Consider the following 22,551-nt stretch of genomic DNA (forward strand, 5'->3'; position numbering starts at 1 on the left):
AAACTTGATGAGACCCTAGAGAAGGGAAAGGCTGAAAGGAGTTGAGTTTAGGATATGCTAACTATGATAGTCATCAAGTGCAGACATCAATTTGATCTCTGCACAGACACCTGAAACAGAAAGAGGAATTTGCAGATCAGACACCAGAGATGGTCTACCTCAAAGAAAATTAATAGGGAAAACATTGATGAGCTTAATGGTGTAGAAGAAGTGTAAAAAAGGCTACAACAATAATACACTGCAAGTTTAATTAACATGGACATAGAGAGTTTGCACAAAATGCTACAGTTAAAAATCCGTAGTTAGCCTAGGCATAAAGACATTTATTGAGTGGATTTTACCATTCACGTTGCTTTCACTTCCAGATTCCGCCCATCTAACATTTGCAAGCTCCACTCTTCCCTTACAATCGCCGGCTGTAGAGCTTGGTGAAAAGATTAATTGCTAACTACCAGGTAGTCTTGTGCCTTAGCAGGATATATGCTACTTCATCTCAATAATATGATTTTATTTAGCAGTTGGTACAAAATAGGCATTAGGGTTATGATTCATTACTTGGTGGTCTCAACAATCTAACCCTGAATTAACTTCTTTCTCCCTGCCATTTGGTCAGACTATTAGAAGGCTAAAACAGGCAAAAAGGTTTCAGAAACTTTTTCTACAGAAATCTGCATATTCCACAGGGCACTTTTCAAGGACAAGAACATCAGTTACCCAGAGGTGCCTAAATTCTACAAGAATATTTATTACATTACTATTCACTATACTTTTTCCTCTTATGTTTCCCTGCTGGCCCACAAAGCTCTTACTGAAAACTACTGCTTAGTTTGGAATATATTCTCAAAGCTTAATGCTCTGACAACCTTTACAGCGTACAGAATTTTCCTTTCCCTAAGTGTACCAGTGAAAGGGAGATAACACTGACAAAGCTTCAGAAAAATCTTCCTAACTTCACAAGCTACTGTATTGAACCCCCTCACCAACCTCTCTTTCCCACTCCAGAAATGGTAACTAGACTTCATCTCATGCTTGAGCACTATCTTTCACAGAAAGCAGCAAATAGCATGCATTACAACCCCTGCTCAGTTCCAAGCACGGCTCCACCAGCACCACTGGACAAGGCTCTGCCTGGCTCCAAGCCCACATGAAGCAGCAAGCCTAAAAGCCTCAGTCCTCCAAGAGGCTGGATCTTGACTAAGAAATGCAAACTGATAGACTGTCATTAACTGAAAACCACATCTCAAATTCTTCTACCCTAAGAAGGAAAAAGATAAATTACTAGAAGCAGTGGGATTGTTAGAGCTTGGACCATCTCCTCATTTTATGAAAGCCTAATGCCAAAGTTAAATGTCTGTTTTCCCCTTCAGTTTACAATGTAATTCTAAAAGTTAAAGCTCACAAACCAGCATTTGGACAATGTAAACTGTAGGAGCCTAAAGAGCTTGTTACTCTTTCTTTAGATCTCTGCCATTACTGGACTCTTATTTGGTCCACGTGCAGGTCTTAACTATACTCATTCAAGCCTCTATAAATCACCCCTTTCTCAACCAACTGGGTCTAATAACCCAGAAGGCCCGGCTGAGCAAGATCTTAGGCCCACAATGGAACAAGCCACTATGGGAAAAATTAATTTAATAAATATACATAGTTTAGGCTGGGGAGATTCCCATATTTCCAGCAGGGAGAAATCAAGCAGTAGCAGGTGATCATTACACAAGCACAGTCTCACAAGATTCCACTTTGCGCAAACTGCTGCTTTCCCTGGTTCCACGCACTGGGTGTAACAGTCTACAGTAAAGGACCAAATGGAGTCTGTCCCTCCTTTCAAGGACACTGATAATTTAATCTTAAAGGAAAGCTACTGGGTTTTTTTTTGTTTTCCTTTTCGTTGTTTGTTTCTCCATTTGATATTTTGAAGATTAAAACTTCACAGAAGAGGGAAGGAATCACCACAAAGGAAGCCTGCTAACCTGACAATGGGCCAACCTTCAGTTTTATGCTAGCTATTCCAAGAAGCAAAGAACAAACAAACAAAACACCCCACACAATTCTGAAGTTCCATATTTATAACTCTAGGCTTCTGACGTTCATAAAAGCTTTTACAACTAGGAGGTCACTAAACAGTCACCCCAGGAATTGTGTAACTAATTCAGGTCACTTGGGGGAGGTGGGGGAAAAACCATTAGTCCACTCTTGTGGGAAAACGTGGAGAGAAGTGGCCATCATCTGCCATCTTCTTTAATCTACTGCCAACAGATTAAACCAATAATTGTCTACAGCACCACTTGGTATTGGCATTTGCTACATTTCCTTCCTTTCCAAAATCTTTTAAGCAAAATTTTTGAAGATGATGGAATATATGCCTTAGCATACTTGAACATAGCATACTTTAACACAGAAGGCAAAGTAAACATTAATGGAGCTCTTACCAGAGTAAGTTCACACAACCTGCAAACAATCAATTTACCACAGTCTTGTGAGTTAAACCTTTGAGTAAACGCTGTCACTTCAGCCACAGCAAGTGACAGTACACTCCCCGTTTGACATGTTTTACATAGCAAATCAGACAAGTCACTTTTATAGATGAGCTACTCAGAAATTCATGGCAATTTAGTTCACCTGCAGTCATGTGAAGTTACCCTAAAAGTGGAAAGCCTGAGTATGAAGGGAAGTGTTGCAGCATACCCTGTGAGATCAGTCACAGAGAAAGACTCATTTGCTCTTCAGGTTGCAGATTTTCACAGTACTGTTCACAGAACCTCTGGCATTTCAGGATGCTTGCGGCCATCCACCATGAACAAGATTCAGCTGCATACGGATTTATGTTTGAATGAAGTTCTATTATACAGAGTTGAAGCGCAGTGTCACTAAAGAGGCACGTATTTAATCTCCTATTGTTTAATATAATTAGGGGATGGGGAAAGAAAAAGGCCTCTGCACATTTAATATATGCCATTATGTCATCTAGCTGCACGTTTGCTAGAGGCTTACTTCATTTGGCCTGAATATAAACTTGGAAGAACTTCAGGTTCTTTTAATGGTAATGATCTAGTTCCTGTATAGTACAGTCAAGTGAAAAAGCTTGGCATGGGAAAACTTAAATAGCAACAGAAGTAGACATTTCTCTTCAAGAAGAATTTAAGCTTCATCCTGTATTAAACTCAGCACAGTGTACAGTACCTGTTGACATTGTTTTGCTCTTCTCCAGACTGTCCTGCTGGTCCTCTAGGTCTAACTCAGCCACTTTGCTGCAGCAGTGCAGGTTAAACACATCTTGTTGCACCTGGGCTTTGAAAGAAAGTTGCAAGTCCACCTGAGAGCAATTATTTCCTTTCCAAGTGCCAAACTGTACTATGAAGTCTTATGTAAACAACACTGATATTTTAAAGAACTGTTCTTTTCCTTGAATTGAAACTTCTAGATTGTGCCATTTTTCTCCAAAACTAAAGATAGAGAGAAAACTCTCAAAAAATATTCAAGAGACACCCAGTTCTGGTTCAGACCTCCACTAAGAGCTTGTAGAGCCATTCAAGAATAAAGGAAGAATGAACCTACAGTGCCCTCAAGTGCGAGGGGATGTGAAGTGGAAGAAGTCTGGAGATGTACTGGGGAAAAAAAAAAAAAAAGCTCTCAGGCTTTTGTAAAGGACCCTCACTGAAGAAAAACATGCTTACTTGTACCAGGAAAAAAAAAAAAAAAGTCCTTATGCATGATGGACAGACTCTATACTATAAACAGGTGCAAGAAACAAATTATGAAACATCTACACTTTCAACTGGCTCTTCAAATGCTTGTGAGCTGGAAGTTTCATGTTCACTCTTACCACAGAAGCATAACAAAGGCAGTCTAGTAGTTATCCCGTGTAGAAGCGTTTAAATGGTATTTAAAGGAAGAAGTATCTTAGTGGAAGGTCAAATTTTACACTGTAGAGACAAGTCCAGTGATACTTAAGACAACAGCACTTCCTCAGTGCCTGGATCTCATAGCAAAGATCACACTTCAGTCTGTAACCAAGGAACACAAAAGTTATATTTATTATAGTTATATAAAAATTGAGGAGGGTAATACACCTTACCTAGCATTCCAAAAAAAAACCTGCAAGTCAAGCCAGAAGCCACCTAAATTAAACAACAAGAGTGCATCTTCAGTCTCATCTCGCACGGTGCTAGAGCTTTCTGTCCACCACCAAAAGGCACCTACATCTCTTCAAGACCACAGACCTCAAGGCCAGAGACTAGCTCTCATAACTCAGAGGTTAGATCACTGAAACAAGATAGAAGCCAAGTTCAAGTCAATAATAAGCCTGAGGTGATTTCAGCTTCTGCTTGCTAAAGAGCAAAGTTAAGCTATTTAATGATGGCAACACTGTCAGCACTTCCAACTGTGCTAGTCCTCCTTTCCATGCAATCCCTCAGGTGTTCACTGGCCTAGAAATGAGAGCAAAAGCTAGTCCAGTTCTCTCATCTTGGGAGCCCAGGCATGTAAGAGGCATGACTTTTAATCACCTCAGGCAGAAAAGGTGCTGAACCTAAAGCCCTCACTCTTTGGGAATGCTCTAACCACTAAGCTATTACTCAGGAGTGGGAGGGGTAGCTCTGCTTTGTTTTGTACAAAGCCCATCTGATAGGTCTTCAATAAACATGCTCTGAGAACACCATGTTCTGTGAGCTCTGAGAGGAGACAGAGAGGGAAACATTTAATCTCAGGATCCAGAGTCAGCATAGGCGTGGAACTATTGCCCACTTGCAAAACTGAAACGCTGGTACGCATGGCTGAACATCTGATGAGGTTCTGCCTAGCTGCTCACTGACTTCACCTACAGGGTTGGAATGATCCTGAGTTTTGAAGCTCTGAGTTGGGGCATAAACACAAGATTTCTGAACTTAGCTACAGTCTTTGGGCTGCAAAATTGTCTTTCAGTGACTTAGTGAAAACCAGCACCTCTGTCTTGCTGAATAATTATCATACAGGACAGAGGAATCTCCATGTTGATGCATGTAAGTGCCACAAATCTTAAGATATCTTATTCCATTTAAAACAAACAAACGAAAAAAAACAGAAAACCAAAAACCCTACAGTATAAAAACATCAGGTTTGAAAAGAAAAGCATTCTGATCCCAGGAACTACCAGAAGCTGACTCTACCTAGATTATTCCAACTTTCAACTTTTAAGTTGATGTTTGCTGTAAGCTCCAACACTTCTTTTTTACTCCTTTTTCTTTAGTTAGAAATACCACCTGTGTTCTGATGAATTAGAGCCTGGTAGTAAAATTTTGGAGATCCATGTGTTCGGCCTGCTGGGTCACTGCTACAGCCAGAGCTGAACTAAGTAGAGCACCCTTCCAGCTGGAGGAGGCCTTACCATCAAGTCATACATCAGGAGAGAAGCTAAAATGCGGCTCAGGAGCCAGGAAGTTTCACCGTGCATGGTCCCTCTTAGCACGCCTGAGCAAGTCTTTGTAATAAACCACAGTTACAGAGCAAATAATCAAGTTTCTTCTAGCAAGTGTGGACTGCCAGTGACAAAGAATTATCTTTTCCATATCCTTCTTTTTAATAGTGGACAATTAACAGTATTTAAACAGATTTTTCCAAAACTCAACCCAGCCAATGCAGTAGTTTTACACTGCTTATAATAATAAAAAAAAAAGTAGCAGCAAACAGCAACACTACCATGCAATGCGTTATTTTACTTTACAGATAATATAGTTTAGCAGAAGAATTGATTTTATTCTAGAGATAGGTTAAACACATTCATTGGTTAATTTTTGTTTAATATGAGCTAAAAAGTGCCAAAATATTAAATGCCAGCCCTCTGTCCCCAACTAGAATCTACTCTTTTGTGCTCTCTCAACTTAGAAAGTTAGTTAGCTACCATATGTTAATTTAAAATTCTTCATTGTTAAGCTTGTAATTAAAGTTAGGAGTTAATCACCTAAGTTCTCTGATAATTTTATTTCCCTCTCTTGCTAGATCCTTCAGAAAAAGAAAACAGACTGATTACGGCTATTATTTTCTGCTAGTACCTATGACTAGTATTTTCTAATTAGATCAGGGAAAATCTATGCCATGGCCAGCAACAGAAGACACCATCATACATACTCAGAAGACTGATTTCCTTCACAAGCCTCAGCTTTTTGACCTCAACTGTTTCAACTATTAAAACATCACTATAGTTGGGTAGGGTTTTTCGTTCTTTGTTTTGTTTTTAATTTGTGGGAATGCATGTATCCTATGTTTAGAAGAGGTAAATTCTTGCTCTATGTGCGTTTTTTCATTTTTGTTTCTTAAAGACATATTGATGCAAAGTCTTGATTGACACTACAGAGATCAAATTTGGGAAGTGTCAGTTGAAGATAAATTCCTTATAAAACTGAGATACTGAAAATAAGAAATCAAAAAAGAAATGCACATGCAACTTGAACACTCACCACTACATTCACTAATAATATGAAGTCCTACAATGATTTGGTTCACCTGCTCTCACAAACTTGTTATTCATGCGGGTTCCTCTTTGCCCTTCCCCACAGCTGTATCACTCATCATTGCTTTCATATTTAAGTAGAAAAGTCAGTCAGTTACAGTTATATAATTTTTAAAGAAAACTAGTAAGATATATCACCACCAACAAAAAGTAGCTAAAAATATGCCCCATCTCAAGAAGCTTTCAGGTTACTATTCTATAACCAGAAATAGTGCAAGACAGTAAGTTAAGGACAAGTTTCATTTTTCAGGAGTTTTAGAATAACAGATCTCAATTCACAGTGATGTTACTTCAAACAAATGAAAAACTGGAAATAAAACATGAGACATGAAGTCTCCCCCAAGTGTTCCTTCAAATTCATTACATCTTCCTGCAGCGATTGCATCAGCTTCAATTCATTTAGATCACCTACACGTTAAAACAAATCTGTGTAAGGAACAAAAGGATATAGATACTAACCAAATAAAATGGTTTGCTCCAGTACAGCTAGACATCTAAAAGAAACTGCTATTCCTGTCTCCAGGAAGCCTAGCAGAGCTGAACTGTAGCAGGTTGTCATCTCAAGACTGCGACCTGCTACCAAACTCTTTCCATGTGGAATTCTGTGCAGCGTGCTCAAGTAAGCAAGAGTTTGCTTAAGCTAATGTAACTGTACTGGAGCACTGGCATGGAGTTTATCTATTTACTGCCATGGTAACTGGCACACCTGGTAGCCCACAAACAGTGAGCCAATACAGTCCTGAAAACACTGCAGCTGCATTCATACGACATTACATTTAACCTCCTAGGCCCTGCTAAGAGGTACGCCACCACACAAACAGAGACACCGTGCTTCTAGAGTCAGTATGGCATGTCCAGAACCTGCATCTCTCTACTGACAATGCAACGTCTCAGATTTAAAGACAACCGTGACTGTCAGCTTGGCACAGTGATCACAAACTTTATGGCCACAAAAGGTCCAGGAAACGTGCAAAAGTTAATAAAAGTACTAATAATGTTTTGAAATGGAATCTTGCAGCAAGGTGTAAAGATGCTTTTGGACAAACCAAGCAGCACACAGCCTCAAGCCTGCAAATGTGTATGCTTCACTTTACCACGCATAAGCAGTTCTGTTAATTCAGGGCTGCTCCCAGTAATAACATTAAGCAGTTGTGAATTTTTTTTCAGAACAATGTCAAAATTTTTTTTTAGGAAGTACCTGCTGGTTTATTTTTCATCCATAATTCTTTGATAATCAGATGGCAATAATGTAACTACCCACAGTAAATAGTTCCCACTGCAAATATGACAATAGGTGGCCAGAATACTATTGCTAAGACAACAAATACTCCAGTTCAAAATTAAAATCTTCAGAAAAAAAAAAAAACAAAACTAAAAAGCCATCCACAAGAATATTCAAATTAAACAGATTTGTTTAATACCACGATAAGTGACGTAGGGATACAAATCTTTCATCTGAATAAAGAAAAAATGCTTTGCCCTTGTGGTACAATAAAATTCTGACCTATTTCTGTAGCATAATGTATTTTTTTTCCTCTCTCCCAAAAAACGATCCCAGTAGCTGAACTTTAAACAAGCCATACAAACATGTACTTCATCCCAGTTTTCTTAACATATTTAGAAGTGTTCTAAAAAAGAAACGGGAGATAAATACTGAATATTATTATTGGCAAAATTATTTTAGCATGTTTCTGTCTTCACCAAAATCCTTGTTCAGCTCACCTCATTAATCTAAAAACTGTATTGCAGCTACTTAGTTGGGTAAAATCCTTCACCCCACGTCAGAGGGCCTTAGAAACTTCCTCACTGCTTTGGTTTTAATATAAAGCATTTTTGCACTGAGGCAAATGATTTTCACAGCAGGTCACTGATCCAAGAGGGGCAAAGCACAGACTGGAATGTGAGACCTTAATGCTTATAGGTTTTGGCTATTCTAAGGCTATTCTTCTTTCTAGTCTTCATGATACTTTCACTCGTTACTGAGGAAGCCCTTCCCTGCAAGCACTTTGTCAAAAGCAGAACGTTTTCACAAAAAGTTTTTCTTTTGATACAACAATCATCTTTGAAACAACCAAGTAAACACTAGTATCACAGCAAATTCTAAACTTCACTCTGTAAAAACACAGCAAAGAACCATGGCTGAAATACAGAGCCAAGGGAGGGCAGAATCCACTATTTATTAAATAACCTGCCCCACACATTTCCTAGACTTATTTTCACTACAAGAGAGAAATAAAGAAGATTGTTGTAAGATATTTCTAGAGCTTTATAATTTGCTTCAATAATGACAGTATCCCCTTCAGGATACTCTCCTGCAGATGACTCTGGGTTTCCAACTCGGAGCATACTCTGTGAAGAGTCATTATCCTGTCTAATTAAGAGAAGGAAAGCAACTGCCACAAGGACATAATAGCTGTTTCTCCTCTGTGCTTGCTTGTAATAATCAGATTGTTGTAGCATAACATTATGCAGCTTGCTGGCTCAATTCTTGGTTCATTCTAACCTTTAGAATTGTTAAGAATTCCAGTAACTTCTTAGAACTTCCCCTTGCCATCCCAAAGTCTCAGGGTTCAGCACTTCCCAAACAGAGCTCAATATTCAGAAGCACAAACTACATAAGAAGTATCACTCATTTTGAAGATAAAGTAGTTCACAGATTCTATTATCCACATTAAGACTGTCTTAAACCTCTAAGAGATGGAGTGCTTAATTTTAATGAACATCAGAATCTATGCACCCCATAAAGGAATCGTGTCTCAAATGAGGCTAAATTATATTATTCCTGCCTTCTGTTACTTATAGAAGGATAAGATATTTTGCATAATTTTATCCCTACTAAAATCCCTCCATAGTATTTTAAAATTAAATAAATAATGCTTAGCTTAAGAATTCAGAGTTATTTCTTTGTTAGATTGCCTGCTTCTTACCATATTGTACATACTTAATAAAAACTTACCATATATGCTCTTTCCAATTTGATTTCCATTTACATTTCTTGGAAGTTTTGGACAACAAGGAACTCAATGCTTTTTACACATCCTACCTAGTTGGATTGTCTACTCCGTTATTTGTAAACAAATATTAAAGTATTATATAGAGGAAATATTTAAAGATTAGTATTCATTTTTCTGCCGAAGTTATGAAAACACTTACATGATGATACAGATTTGTATGTTTGTTTCTGTTATAGAATCAAGATGGTATCTCCTTATAGTGCCTAAACCAACTACATTTAAAGAAAAAAAAAAATCTGAGGTTTTTTTTTTTTGCAATATAATTCAAGTCTTTGGTAAAAAAAGATTAGCATATTCAGTTAGTGTCCTAAACAGAACTGGCATCAAATGAAATACTTTCACCATCCACAAGTGACAGTCTTGGTTCCAGATTTGCCCAGCTCTAAACAACAAGGTAGAGCAAAGCCCAGTGTGAAATCCTATGCTCGACCCTATATAGTTCCATTCAGTTCAGCACTAGTGCAGCCAAGGGAAGACTGTTACATCCAATGGGCTAACTCACAGCATATTTACTTGGCAGATCTAGAAAATGTTTTGCAGTAACCCAGAAGAATATCTTTCTATCTTTTACAAGGACTCTCATGATGAGCTAAACTGAGATGAGCTGTCTGTCTGAACCAACACGAAAAAGTACAAGTCTTATTTCTGGGACTGAACAGTCCGCTTCAAAGGCCCATTTTGTCCAAATTCTTCTACATAGTCATGCAAGTGTACAGTTAAAGTAAATTTATCATTTACAGTTAACTATTAAGTTTTCAGGAGGAAAAAATCTTGTATTTTTGACCAGTATTTGACTTCAATGCAATTTCTGTTTATTTAAATAACTCTGTTACTGATGTACACATGTCACTACAGATCTATTTGGAAGTCTATCAGTACTAAAAATTAAAATCCAAGAATCTTTCCTTCCTGACTGAACACACTAACTAGAAGGAAGGACTTCTTGCCTTGCTTCATATGCAAGTTATTTCTTAAGACAGAACAGTTCCTCCATCTGGTCTGCCCCCTACATAAAATCTGATACTGCATCTCAGAAGACGTGTTTATTCCTGAAGTCATCTTTAAACAGACAATTTGTGAGTGTACATCTAAAGAAATCCTTAGTTTCCCAATCCCATCAAGAACTGGTTTAGAAGATGGTACTAAAAATCTGAATTTATTCTTTGTAAAGTGCTTTTGGTTTTTTTAACCTCAGAACATTTTCACAAGTATTTTTTAGCAACTATTTTTTGAGGGAACAGCAAGTTATTCAGCTTCCACATTAGATTTTTCAGAATATTCTTAATCATCTTAGCATGTTTTTATGCACATGCATGAAGATTTATTACTACTGGGAACTACTTTGGAGCCACATGGTTACCCTACCAAAGATCTGAGATACAGGAACTGTACCTCCCCCCAAACATGCAAATCTGTGACACACATTGTACTGCTGAACCATCTAATGCAGACCTCTGGCTCCACGAGGAGGAACATAGATTTTAAGTCACATGCATGGGAAGCACATCGCAGCCTATCACTATAAAATTAATTTTTGCACTGGAAGCATTGCAAAGCAGCCATATTTTCCACTGCCCTTAGCAGTAATGATTTGTACCCTGAATTCAGAATGTATGAAGACTCTGCTTCGCCCAAGTCTCTTTTACCAGGGTGAGCAAACATACTAGCTAACTCTAAAAGGTAGATAAAACAAAAAACAGTCTGTGCTTCAGTATCAGGTATGCACTTAATCGTAGAATGGTTTGGGTTGAAAGGGACCTTAAAGATCATCTAGTTCCAGTCCCCCTGCCCAGGCCAGGGACACCTTCCACTAGACCAGGTCGGCTCACAGCCCCATCCAACCTGGCCTTGAACACTTCCAGGGATGGGGCATCCACAGCTTCTCTGGGCAACCTGTGCCAGTGTCCTACCACCCTCTCAATGCATAAGCTATAAAGAGTTAGCTGCTACTTTAGAATCCAAAATTTCCAGATACTTTTTGTAGTGCGCAATGTAAAATGTCTTTTACATTAAAAAAACCCACAGCTTTCATTCCTAGTGAAACCTTACCCAAATACTTGAATCCTTTAATAGAAAGACCTGACACCAAGTAATGGAAGAAAGAAAAGCAACATTTGACCTTCCCAATTTACACATGCTCTTCTTCTGATAGATGCCAGACATCAGCCAGGCAGAGTTGCCATGTTCCAAATAGTTAGACAAGCAGAACACTGGAAGCCAAGACACCAATATGCCTTCTAAAAGCCAGACAAAAACATTTCCATTTGGCTTCTTTTCCTGTGTCCTGGAACAGAACAGTAACAATAAAACTGCCAGAATTTAACTTGTCTTATAGAAGACTTTATACATTAATTTCTAGGTAAATATAACCAACCGTTATAAATATACCTGTTTAGGAAAAAAAAAAAAAAAAAGTAATCTAGGTAAAGTTACAATGCTTCCAAAAATCTTTCCTGTAACACAAGTGAGAAGGACAGAATGGACACATGAAATTAGGGCAAACATCGAAAGCAATCTTGTCCTGATAAGGACTTATCTTCACAACATGATGAGCTCCAGAAAACATTAAGAGCATAGTAGCTACCAATTAAAGAAAAGCTTTTTCCTCTCTCCAGTCTTCTTCTATGTGGAAATCAGTTGAAATCCAGATTAGAACTAAAATTTAAATAAATGGAAAATCCAAACAAGCAGTTTAATCTGAGTGGAATGTGCTGTTGGCAAACAGGCTGCATTTTAAAGCTAAAAGTTTTGTTGCACCAAAACACCAGAAACAGTGAAGGCTCAGCAACAAGCTGCAATGGAAAAAAATCTTCCAGAAAAGAGTTCCCCTCATCTTTGAAAAAAAAAAAAGTGCACAGGAAAGGTTTCAGAACTTTAAATAAGTTTCCATTTTCAAGTTTGTTCCTCCTTTGAACAAATATCACATTATTCCATGTTTATTCTCTAGGAGTTAAGGAATCCTTAACTAAAATATCTATTTCAGAAAAACAACTGTTTAAAACAATTAAATAGCAAGTGAGAATATCCCAGGGAGCAAAATTTTACTAAGAGGTTGTTACACCTTGAGTCTGAAAAACTTAGGCTCACAGAGCCAGTCAGGTATTTAATTAGACAAAGTACTTGGCCAGGAAAGACCTGCAACTGAAAAAGTCTTATTGCTGACTCTGGAAAGCATAGAAAAGTGAAGAAAAGTTACAGTAAAAAACAACTACATGTTTTCAGAAGCACGGTGCTCTCCTTTAGCACAATACCTGGATTGCAAGTCAGTTCTTGTTGCACAGCAGGAAGACTTGTATCAGATGACATGACATAAGCAGCAGTATGCATTCTAGTATCACTTCTATTTTTAAAATCCCAGACCAATGTATTTTGAGGTAACAATCAGGCACTAGTACACAACACTAGGTGATACTTTTGATCCCAAATGACTTGAAAGAACAAGTGTGGTTTCTGCATAAAGCTGGAGTAAGGAAAATGGTTAATGGTTTACTAGGTTTAAATAGAACTAAACCAGTTCACCTTCCCAACTCAACTTTTGGCAGCAATCTAACCTAAGCTTTCCAGAAGAAAACAGAAAAAAAAAAGTCAAAGTCATTGAAAACATCAAGAAAGTGGTAAACAAGAGAAAAACCACCACTTAGCTTTTTGGATTTAATTCATGTATGTAGGGCCAAGTGAAGATTTCCATGTTTCACTCAATTTCTGGAGAGAGTGCTAAGCTCTCCCCACCCCCAACCCCTTTACACTGTAAACAACTTACTGAAATAGAAAACCATACTGACAGCAAACCATATTTTTGGAAATTTAAACACTCAGTATCCACAGGAAAATATATTCAAGCTTTCAAAACTATTTTTCTGTCCCACAGTGGTATATTCAGTACTTTTCCACTATATTTGTTTTAAAAGGAGAAACCCTTACCTGAAGAAAAAGTGAGGAGTAAGATGACAAAACAGCAAGTATTTCTTCAGTGCTCACTTTGGACTTGTCACAGGGAGACAATGTAATTTTCTTTTAAACAATGTGTTTTGGTCAAGCTAATGGACGGTATATTATTTTACATAACCTTGAGGATCATACTTTTTTTTTTGTTAATACTTTGCATATCATATGCTAATTTCTAAACTCTTCTAAATTCTTTGTGCTTTTCACTTTGAACATCTCCTCAGATGCATAAAATCTCTCTGTATGTGAGCAAAAAGGATCCAAATGCATGCCAGCACCCCAAAATGAAAACAGTTATTTACATATCAAATGGAGAAGACAAATTATCAGTATTTAAAAAAAAAAAAAAAAAGAAGTTGGCTTTTTAAAGCAACGTAAAGCACTGCAGAACTTTTAGCAAAATCAATGCGGGGGGGGGGGGAAGGATGGATCACCGCTACCCATACATCTTTAGTATCAGAGTGAGAAAAATAGTTTAAGACAAGAGACTAAGTTGACACTAGAATACATGTGTGGAGACTGGAAAGGATCATCTCCAGCTATGAGGTGAAAAGAACAGACAACTTCTAGAATTACCTCTCAAAGTGGATCAGAAAGAAAAAAAAAAAAAAAAACAAAATCTAAAACAAAGCTCATGTGACTTAGCAACGGCTAGATCAGGAGAATAAATGCTGTTATTTACAAAATGCATTCAAGCTGAAGCATTTCTGGTTTCTACAGATCTCTAGATATTAGCACCTGTGAAAAAAATCAGGGAACAAACCTTTTTTTATGTGAGCCACCAATGCACACCCTACAGTTGCTTACCCCATTAGCAAACAATAAGAGATGAGGAAATGTTTATGTTTGATTTCTTCAGTTTAAAGTATTTCAATGCAGTCAGAAAAATAAAAATCAACTAAGCCAATATTACCAAATGTGTGCTTCGCTCTTCACTTCTTTTGAAAATAAAAATTCTAATTATGATGTCCTGAAAAATCAATTCAGGAAAACAATATAAACTCATAAATTTACAGATCAAGTTATTCCCAACAATTATAAGAAAAAGTTGACTAAGCAAAGCTCATTTCCATGCAAGGAGAATGGCATACAGCTAGCATGGAAAATTATGGAAGGGCTCCAAACACAGAAACAGCATTAGAAGTGACCCAGATATCCTACTTTTCATCACTTTGAGAACCTCCACTGTTTTCAAGCAACTCTTTATTTCAACCAAAGACATTCTCGGGGTCAGGCAATTCTGCAGTTGACAAGCTCGACAAAAGAAAATTTCCCTTCGTCTTTCTCGACAAATAGACTGAAAGGCTTCAGAAACCAGGCAAGTAGGCTGAAGGAGGGAGGAGTCAGACAAGGCAATCTAAGGGCTACTGACAATTTAAGCTTTTAAAGAAGTACGTTCACACCCCTGCTCAGAACATTCCCTGACATGTCAAGATTAAGTCTTCTCCCTTAACTTCTCCAGCCAGTCTCGCCACTCACATGCGATACAGACCCATCGTCAGAACATGCTTACAATAAATACTGCGGAGGTACAGTTATTTTTGTAGGCCAGCAGAAACTGTAAATAAGACTAATCATTTCAGTGCATCATGTTATTACTTTGATATCTCTCCCAACATTGAGAAGAGCAAGAGTATCTGAACACCACAAAAAAACTCCTAACAGACAAATGTTTTCTAAACTAGCAATCTGTCAGAGTGACATGTGGCTTTTGAAGGGAGGACCCTACAATACATAATTAAACCCATTCCACTTAATGACTGGAAAAGACAGAACATAACTTTTGCTCCGAAGTGAACTCACAAAAAAAGGATATTTTCATTCATTTTACATAAGAGTACTATGGGAAACAGAAACCAATTTGGGTATTGACATTGTGCAAGGAGACTAGTCAGCTTCCAGATGCATCAGATTCATCACCACCAGTGAGGTTACTATATTTAAATTCAAGGGCTTGAACAGACTATACATTTCATCTGAGACACCTTTCCAGGCTGACTGACCAACAGTAAGCATCACAGGGGAACATCCCTATCATGCATTAGGACACAGTCAAATTAACTCAGACAAAAAAAAACAAGCCACAACCTAACAGATCTACCTACCTACAGATTTCAAAGTTCACTAAAGAAAGTTACTTCTGTCATGCAGGAAGGCTAAGAAGACTGAAGACAAAGTTATGAAGTCAGTTATCAAAGATTACACCAAAAGCAGATTAAAGATTTTGAAAGTTAGCTAGTCTCCTGTAATACCAGAATCATCAGGATAAACCATTTGAGGAGCATATCTGAGTTTCACTCTTGTTACTCTAACAAGCATGCACCACAGAGCTCAGGCAAGGTGCACACACAAAGCAAAGAGACAGTGAACTCTATTGTGAGAAAAATCTAGCAATGAAACAGAAAAGTAGCTCCTATTTTATCCTTTATGAACATACCCTGGGGAACTACTGCCTCCTCTCCTGGCAGAGGCTTTATTTGTCCCACACACTGTGGCAGAGGAAGAGGACAGGATGTCTGCTCTGGCTCTGACTAGAAGTCTTCCCATCCTTTCTGGATGCTCATTTAATTTAAATCCATAAAAGTATTTTTCCAGGATTTGGAAAGGTGAGGGTATTCCATTCCATGTCCCCTGCCAAGCAAGCCTAGGTCACAGGCAGTGCGCCCAAAGGTTATAATTCGAGAGGATATGTATTTAGCTGCTGCCATGACCCCTCTTTGTTATGTGCCGTACAGCCCTCCGCAAACTGCGGGATTCTGTTACAGTTATCCACTGGAGCAGCAGGCCTAAGAAAGCAAGGAGGTACTCAAAGTCCTCCCAAGCTCACCTGCTGCTTTTCAGTAAGAGACAGAGGTTCCAGACCACAAGTTCCACTGCTACATATCTGGTAAATACGGTCTTGGAGATCAAAGGGAAAACACTTAGAGAGTAAATCCCTCCAGGTAGTTACCAACACAAAACACAGAAAAAGGAAGAAGGAAAAATCATCCCATTAGTAATGTTCTGCCTTTCCCAGGGAGAGATCAAAAAAAAGCATATCACTCTTACCTGGTGTTTAAGAACAGTTTAAAGAGTTCTAGGGATGAGCAGGACTGGATGGTTTATGCCACTGCTTTATTATCCTAATCTTTGAAATTTTCTCCCAAAATGTCTAACCCAAGTCTTGCTGTAATTTAGATTAACTGATCATTCACTCTTGCTGAAGTTTCCTTCCTTTTTGCAGCAGTCTTTTCCTCCCCTCCACCCCCCATTTATTTAGGAACATATTATCTTAGCCTTCCTTTTATCTGAGCTGACCACCACCAATTTCTTCAAACCTTCTTCACAAAAAAATCAGAGGTCTAGAAGATATGATACAAGCTCCTATTAACTATTAACATAATTTTAAATTATGTGGATGCTCTGCAATATTCTTATTCTTCCTCCCAGCTTCTAATCTGCAGTTCATCAAGCGCAAAACTGTGTTAATAAAGATGGTGCTGGATAGGACCTTGTAGAATCTGTACCAAGTACTTGCTACCTGACCTTGCTTACCTTCTGGGGATGGTCTTCCAGCTAATTTTACTCATTGCACAGTAGTTTCTAGATCGTAATTCCCTAGCTTGTTAATGAGAATATCATGTGAATATTGAGGACTCCAATATATCAATCATCTTTCTGCACCACAAGGCCTGTTACTGCATTAGAGAAGAAGCAGAAATGCTGAATTTAAAATAATTTATCCTGGATGTCTGTTTTGGCTGTTGCTCAGCTTCTTTTTCTAGGCACTAAAAATGTGTTTCATCACTGCTCCAGTATTTTTTGTTTGAGCTGAAATTAAAATCCACCAGCTTCCTCTTCATCCCATCCCACTTAGCCCATCCTGAAGAAGTATGCACTGTTACTCTTTGAGTCTACTGTTTCCCTCCACTATCAGGTCTGAGATTGCTTCAGCTAGTTTTATTTTTAAGCACCTCAGAATGAATTTTATCAGGCTCTACCAGATTGGGTATCTGTTGCTTATCCAAGCAGCCTACAGTTTTTTTTTTCCCCTTAGTCTAGGACAAGTACTGTTTATGCTTTTATCATGGCTATTAACTACACGGGCTGGATTAACCATTTCAGAGAACATTTCAATCACCTCAGCATTATCTGTTAATCCATTAATCTGTGGATCTTTTATTTCTTCCTTGCTTTCTTCCAATATCCCTTTCAGCCACACCTCATCATGTATTTGACTGTCCCACTTTCACTCATGCGTCTGCATGCACTTTGTGTGCATCTTCAGCAACATACAGCTTCTCATTTTCTGTACGTTTCTTCTGTTTACGTCAATGCAGAGATCAATACAGAGCAAAGTTCTTTTTAAATTAATTTTCCCCTTCAGTTAAAGTGTTTGGTACTATTACTTCTCAAAGAGGTTGAGACCACTTACTTTCTTCCTTAGATTTACCCCCCCAATTAAGCTTTACATGCCAATTCTAAGCTTTTTTGACATTTGTGGATTTTATTCTGCTGTCCATCATCTTTTATCTATGTAGGCTAACATCTTGTGGTTACTCCTGCAGAACCTGCCTCCCCTCTAGGCATTCGCTTTGTTAATCTAAGAGACTATTTTTATGAATTTATATTCCTCAGCACAGCAGTATGCACTGCTCGGTCTTTTCCAAAGACATTGGATGGTTATGAGAGATTTTTAATTAGCTGATCTCATACTTTCAATTTTTCTTCTCCAGCTGTGATGTACACCTTGTGTCTAATCTAGTCTAGTCAGTCTAGTCACATCTAATTGATCTGATGGAGGCTGGGCAGAATACTTTTAACAATCACATGTTAAGACCTTCCACTGCTGTTTGTTCCCCATATATTTACATTGGTGTGCAGACTAGCCTACTAGGTGGAATGACCCACTATTCAAGGTCATAAGCAATATGCTATAAATACATGCAAAATACTGCATCCACGGCTATCAAAAAGCTGTGATATATTTGGGCTTTGATCTCAAAAACCACTCATCAAATACTTTCATACACAAACATTCAAACTCCTCACTTGGTTGAAGCAGTGCAATTGAAATACATTTAAAATATTTTAAAAAATAATATATATATATAGTCAAAGTGACTTTAGCAACCTTTTATTAATAAAAGCAAGAAAATCTTAATTAGAAAAAAAGAAGGGTAGTTTGCTGATACCATCTTTGTAATAATTCTTACAAAAACAACGTGTCAAACTTCAATGAGAAATTAAGAGATATTCTCTTAGGCTAAAAAATATTTGTTATTATATACATAAATATATATATATAGCCTACAATAAGAAATTCACTGTCCTGAATATAAGTCAAATCAACAGGAATTTACATTAAGCAATAATTTATTTTTATAGATTCTGATACAGATAATACTATTTATTAATAATAGTATCATTAATACCATTTATTAATATTTATTAATAGCAAAGAAGAAAGTTGCACACTTAAGATTCCACCATATTTCAGATAATTTTTTTTTTCTTTTTACCTCCGCCCCTTGGAGAAAAGAGAAGACCATAACAAAGGCAGACTCAGAGGGATGCCATGCTGACACAGGCTGCTGCCAAGCCTGCAGCTTACACCAACTATATAATGCATTCTACCAACTTGCTCCAGACACAGAGCTGCAAAAATACCAGCAGCACAGCTGCTCATGCCCAGATATTTGTTGATTACCCCAACAGGCAAGAGGACACTAGCCCCAGAAAAAGCTATCGGACTACATGGAAGATTCAATCTTTGATTTCCTCACTGACCTATCCTGGTTGCAGGGCAGAAGGATGAAGAAAGTACATTTTATAATTCTACATTTTGGAGAGGGAGAAAGGGGGGGGGGGGGGAGGGGAAATCAATCCAGGCTTAGACCAATAGTCTGAGTTGGACTATGCCACAGGAAAGAGAAGGAGGGCAGCACACCAGTTCCCAGGAGAATCTTTGGGTCCAAAGTTGCCTCTCTTGCCCCGGGGTCTGTCATTCAATAACTTGTCAAAGAATATGGTTTAGACAGCATAATGGTACATATTGCTGTGGACTTAAAGGTTGTTTCATATTCTAAAACAGGGAGATAAAGTAATACAAGTGAGTGCTTTAAGTACTGATACTGTTCCAAATAGGATTTCACATTTTCATAATGTTACTAAGCTATTTACCTTTAGAATCACTGCTGAAAGCCACGAGTTCTGTGGGATAATTATATTTAATTTAATAGTTTGCTTTATCTGCCATCTTCATTGCAGAGATTTGAATATAATCCTCTTGGCCACGAAATCAAGACAAAACCATTTCACACCTCACAATAGTCCACAGCATCCAAAATGGAATACTTGGATTGGATTATTTCTTCCACAAATGCAGACCGAAAGCTTACAGTGAGCATTTTCATTTATGAGTACAGCCATAAGAACTAAGACTTGCCACTGTATATTCAGATAATACAGAATACTCCTCTCTTAGATCTACTCCCTAAAAAGAATAGCAGCTTTTAAAGATTTTCTTAAAGTAATGTTGTATTTTATTTTATTTTGGTTAACTTGTCATTAAACCTTTACTGCAGCTTATGTGTATACAGTTGGTTTCATATCTATTTTATCTTTCACATCTATTATTATTAATCAAGCCAGCTATGAGCCTGGGATTTGGACTCGCACTTGCTGTATCAAGATGGATTTATTTTCTGCCAGAACTTTTTGGCCTATTTAAAAAAGCTAGTAACGAAGTTTCTAACAAAGATGAATAGTTGAACATGCCAGTAACTTCATATATAAAAACCTAGAAGAGAGTCATCAGATCATATATTCTGACCTCCTCCAAGACTTAGGTGAGAGATCACCACCTGACTGGCCTTTGAATAGACTCTGATAACTTGTACCTGATAAAAGCAAGTCTTCCCTTCCCAGTCTGTTCCAGTGACTCATCATCCTCACTGGTAACCTGCTCCGTTCTCATTTGAGTCTTGAACAGGGAAGATGCTGATGCAAAGATGCCAGATTAAGTTTTCAACTTAATATTTAAGTTGGGAGGAGTTTTTTGTTTGTTTGGGTTTTTAAGGAAAAGCAGTATAGCTGTCAAGCCTTTCACATAGTCTGTATGTTGTATTTATAGCTTTTACTGACAAATCTGGTTTGAGGAAAATGTCTCATAAAGCTCAAACTGTATAGAATAAATTACATTATACTGTACTTATCATACTATTGCGTTAGTTAGACAAAGTAAACAGAGACTCTCTCAGCTTCAGTAATACAAACCCAGAATTTCTCTGAACCACTTCAAAGTAGGACAGAGCAAAAATTGACCTATATACAAGTTCCTTTAAAATACAGATATGTGTATTTTTATATATAAAATGTTTTATATGTAATACATATATGTGTGTGTATATATATAAAAATAATAGATGCAATAATGTTTAAATATATTTTTCAGCCCCTAGATTCCCTTATCTTAAACTTGTTAATGTCCAGGGAGAAAAAGCACAGTAGTGGGGATCAGGCAGCTAACTCCAAGCATAGCTCTATCTATTCACTTGTGATGAAATACCTTAATTTCCTTTTCCTACTCTGCAGCAAGCAGTATTTTTAGCAGCGCTGCTGGACCCGTTGATACAAGCCCTGCATCAGAATTTCAAGACCTGTGCAAAAACTTTACGCGAGCAAGAGAATTGCAATGCGAGAAACTATAATTAGACTGTAACAGTGGAAGAGTACAAAGTAACATTTATTTCTGTTAGTATGAAAGGTCAGTAAATGTAATCCTCTATTGGCTAGACCGCCTATGAGCAAAAAAAAAAAAAAAAAAAAAAATAGTTTGGATCTTACCCATGCCAGGGAGAAACTATTTACCAATAAACAACAAAAAGGGAATTTTGACAGGCCGTGCTTTAACAGTCCTGAAGCTCATGCAGCTTTTAAAAGCTCAAAAACTTCCCAAACCAATTTCTACTTTTAATTGGCAGCCCTGACTGTTTATACTCAAATCTTTCCTGCTTTTGTATTAAACCAAACTGGTAATACCGCAGCACCGGTCATACAGACTCAAACTAGGGATGCCCCAACGATCAGCTCCTTTCCAGCAATTCATGGCTAAATCCTCTCTGCCGGATTGAGGATGCCCTGCGTGGGACGGGACCGGGAGAGCCCCGCGGCCGCCCCGCGGGGCTCTCCCGGTCCCGTCCCACGCAGAAGGTGGGGTCTGCCGTGCTTACCTGCACCCTGCTGAGGATCGCATCGCTCTTCTCTCTCACGTCGGGGAAAGGGCAGCGCTTGGAGAGCATCAGCAGACGGGCCAGCACCTCGTTCAAGCCTTCGCGGGCGGCGGGAACCAGGAGCCCGTCGGCGGCCCGGGTAGGCGACACCGCAGCTACGGGAGCGATGGTTTCGCTCCGGCGGAGAACGCTTTGCCCGATGGTGTCCAAGGCGGCGGAGCGGGTGGCAGCGTCCCGGCTGCACAGCCCGTCCCAGCGCATTTCGCCTTCCCGTTCCTCCATGGGGCCGTCCGGCTGCTTCCCCACCGCCGCTTCAGCAGCCCCGGAGGGGCCGCCCCATGGCGGGCTCCCGGCAGCCGCCAGCCCGCCCACAAAGACGACGAACGCGGCGGTGAGCAGCGGAGAGACCGCTGCCCGCGCCGCATGGAGGGGGCAGGGCGGGCGGGAGCTCCCTCAGCCCCGGTGGGCGACCCCGGTAACCGCCGCCCACCACCGCCGCCGGGGCTGCCGAGCGAGCAGCGCCGCTGCGGCTTCGCCTCGGCTGGCGGCGGCGGCCACCACCCCGCGGCGGCGCCGGCGGCTCCTCCTCCTCCCCGCCCCGGGCATGGAGGGGAGGAGACGCTCGCGGCCCTGCCTTTCCGCCGCGGCGCGGAACGACCCCCTCAGCCCTCCCCGCCGCGACAGAGCCGGGCCGAGCAGCCACAGACCCCTCACCGGTGCGTTAGTGGTGGGGGGGGATACACAGGGACGGGCAGGAGCTAGCCCCGCCCAACCACGGGAAACCACATGACGGACACTCAAAGCAGCCAATCGCTTTTCAGCACTCGCTGCCGGTGGTCCAATGGCAGCGGACAGCGGCAGCGCCGGGGAAGGGTTGCTGGTATGTGTAGTCCGG

The 22,551-nt window shown here is 39.3% G+C and overlaps 1 protein-coding gene across 2 annotated transcripts in view; it reads right to left on the bottom strand.

Moving 5' to 3' along the window:
- The window catches only part of SESN1 (sestrin 1), a 79,068-nt gene extending 56,876 nt beyond the window's left edge, over positions 1-22,192 (bottom strand). The window contains exons 1-2 of one of the 2 annotated variants that reach the window (XM_086744191.1): positions 21,657-21,753; positions 20,993-21,083 (exon numbers count right to left, since the gene is read on the bottom strand). Coding sequence is in view for 1 of the 2 variants with exons in the window: in XM_086744188.1 (XP_086600314.1) it covers positions 21,657-21,938 (282 nt within the window). In the remaining variant the exon portion in view is untranslated. Of the gene's footprint in view, positions 1-20,992; positions 21,084-21,656 lie in introns of both variants that reach the window. The other variant, XM_086744188.1, reaches the window with a different exon arrangement.
- Positions 22,193-22,551: the final 359 nt, after the last annotated feature.

The sequence above is a fragment of the Chlamydotis macqueenii genome, chromosome 3 (genome assembly GCF_036417535.1).
Source record: "Chlamydotis macqueenii isolate bChlMac1 chromosome 3, bChlMac1.mat, whole genome shotgun sequence".
NCBI lineage: Eukaryota > Metazoa > Chordata > Aves > Otidiformes > Otididae > Chlamydotis > Chlamydotis macqueenii.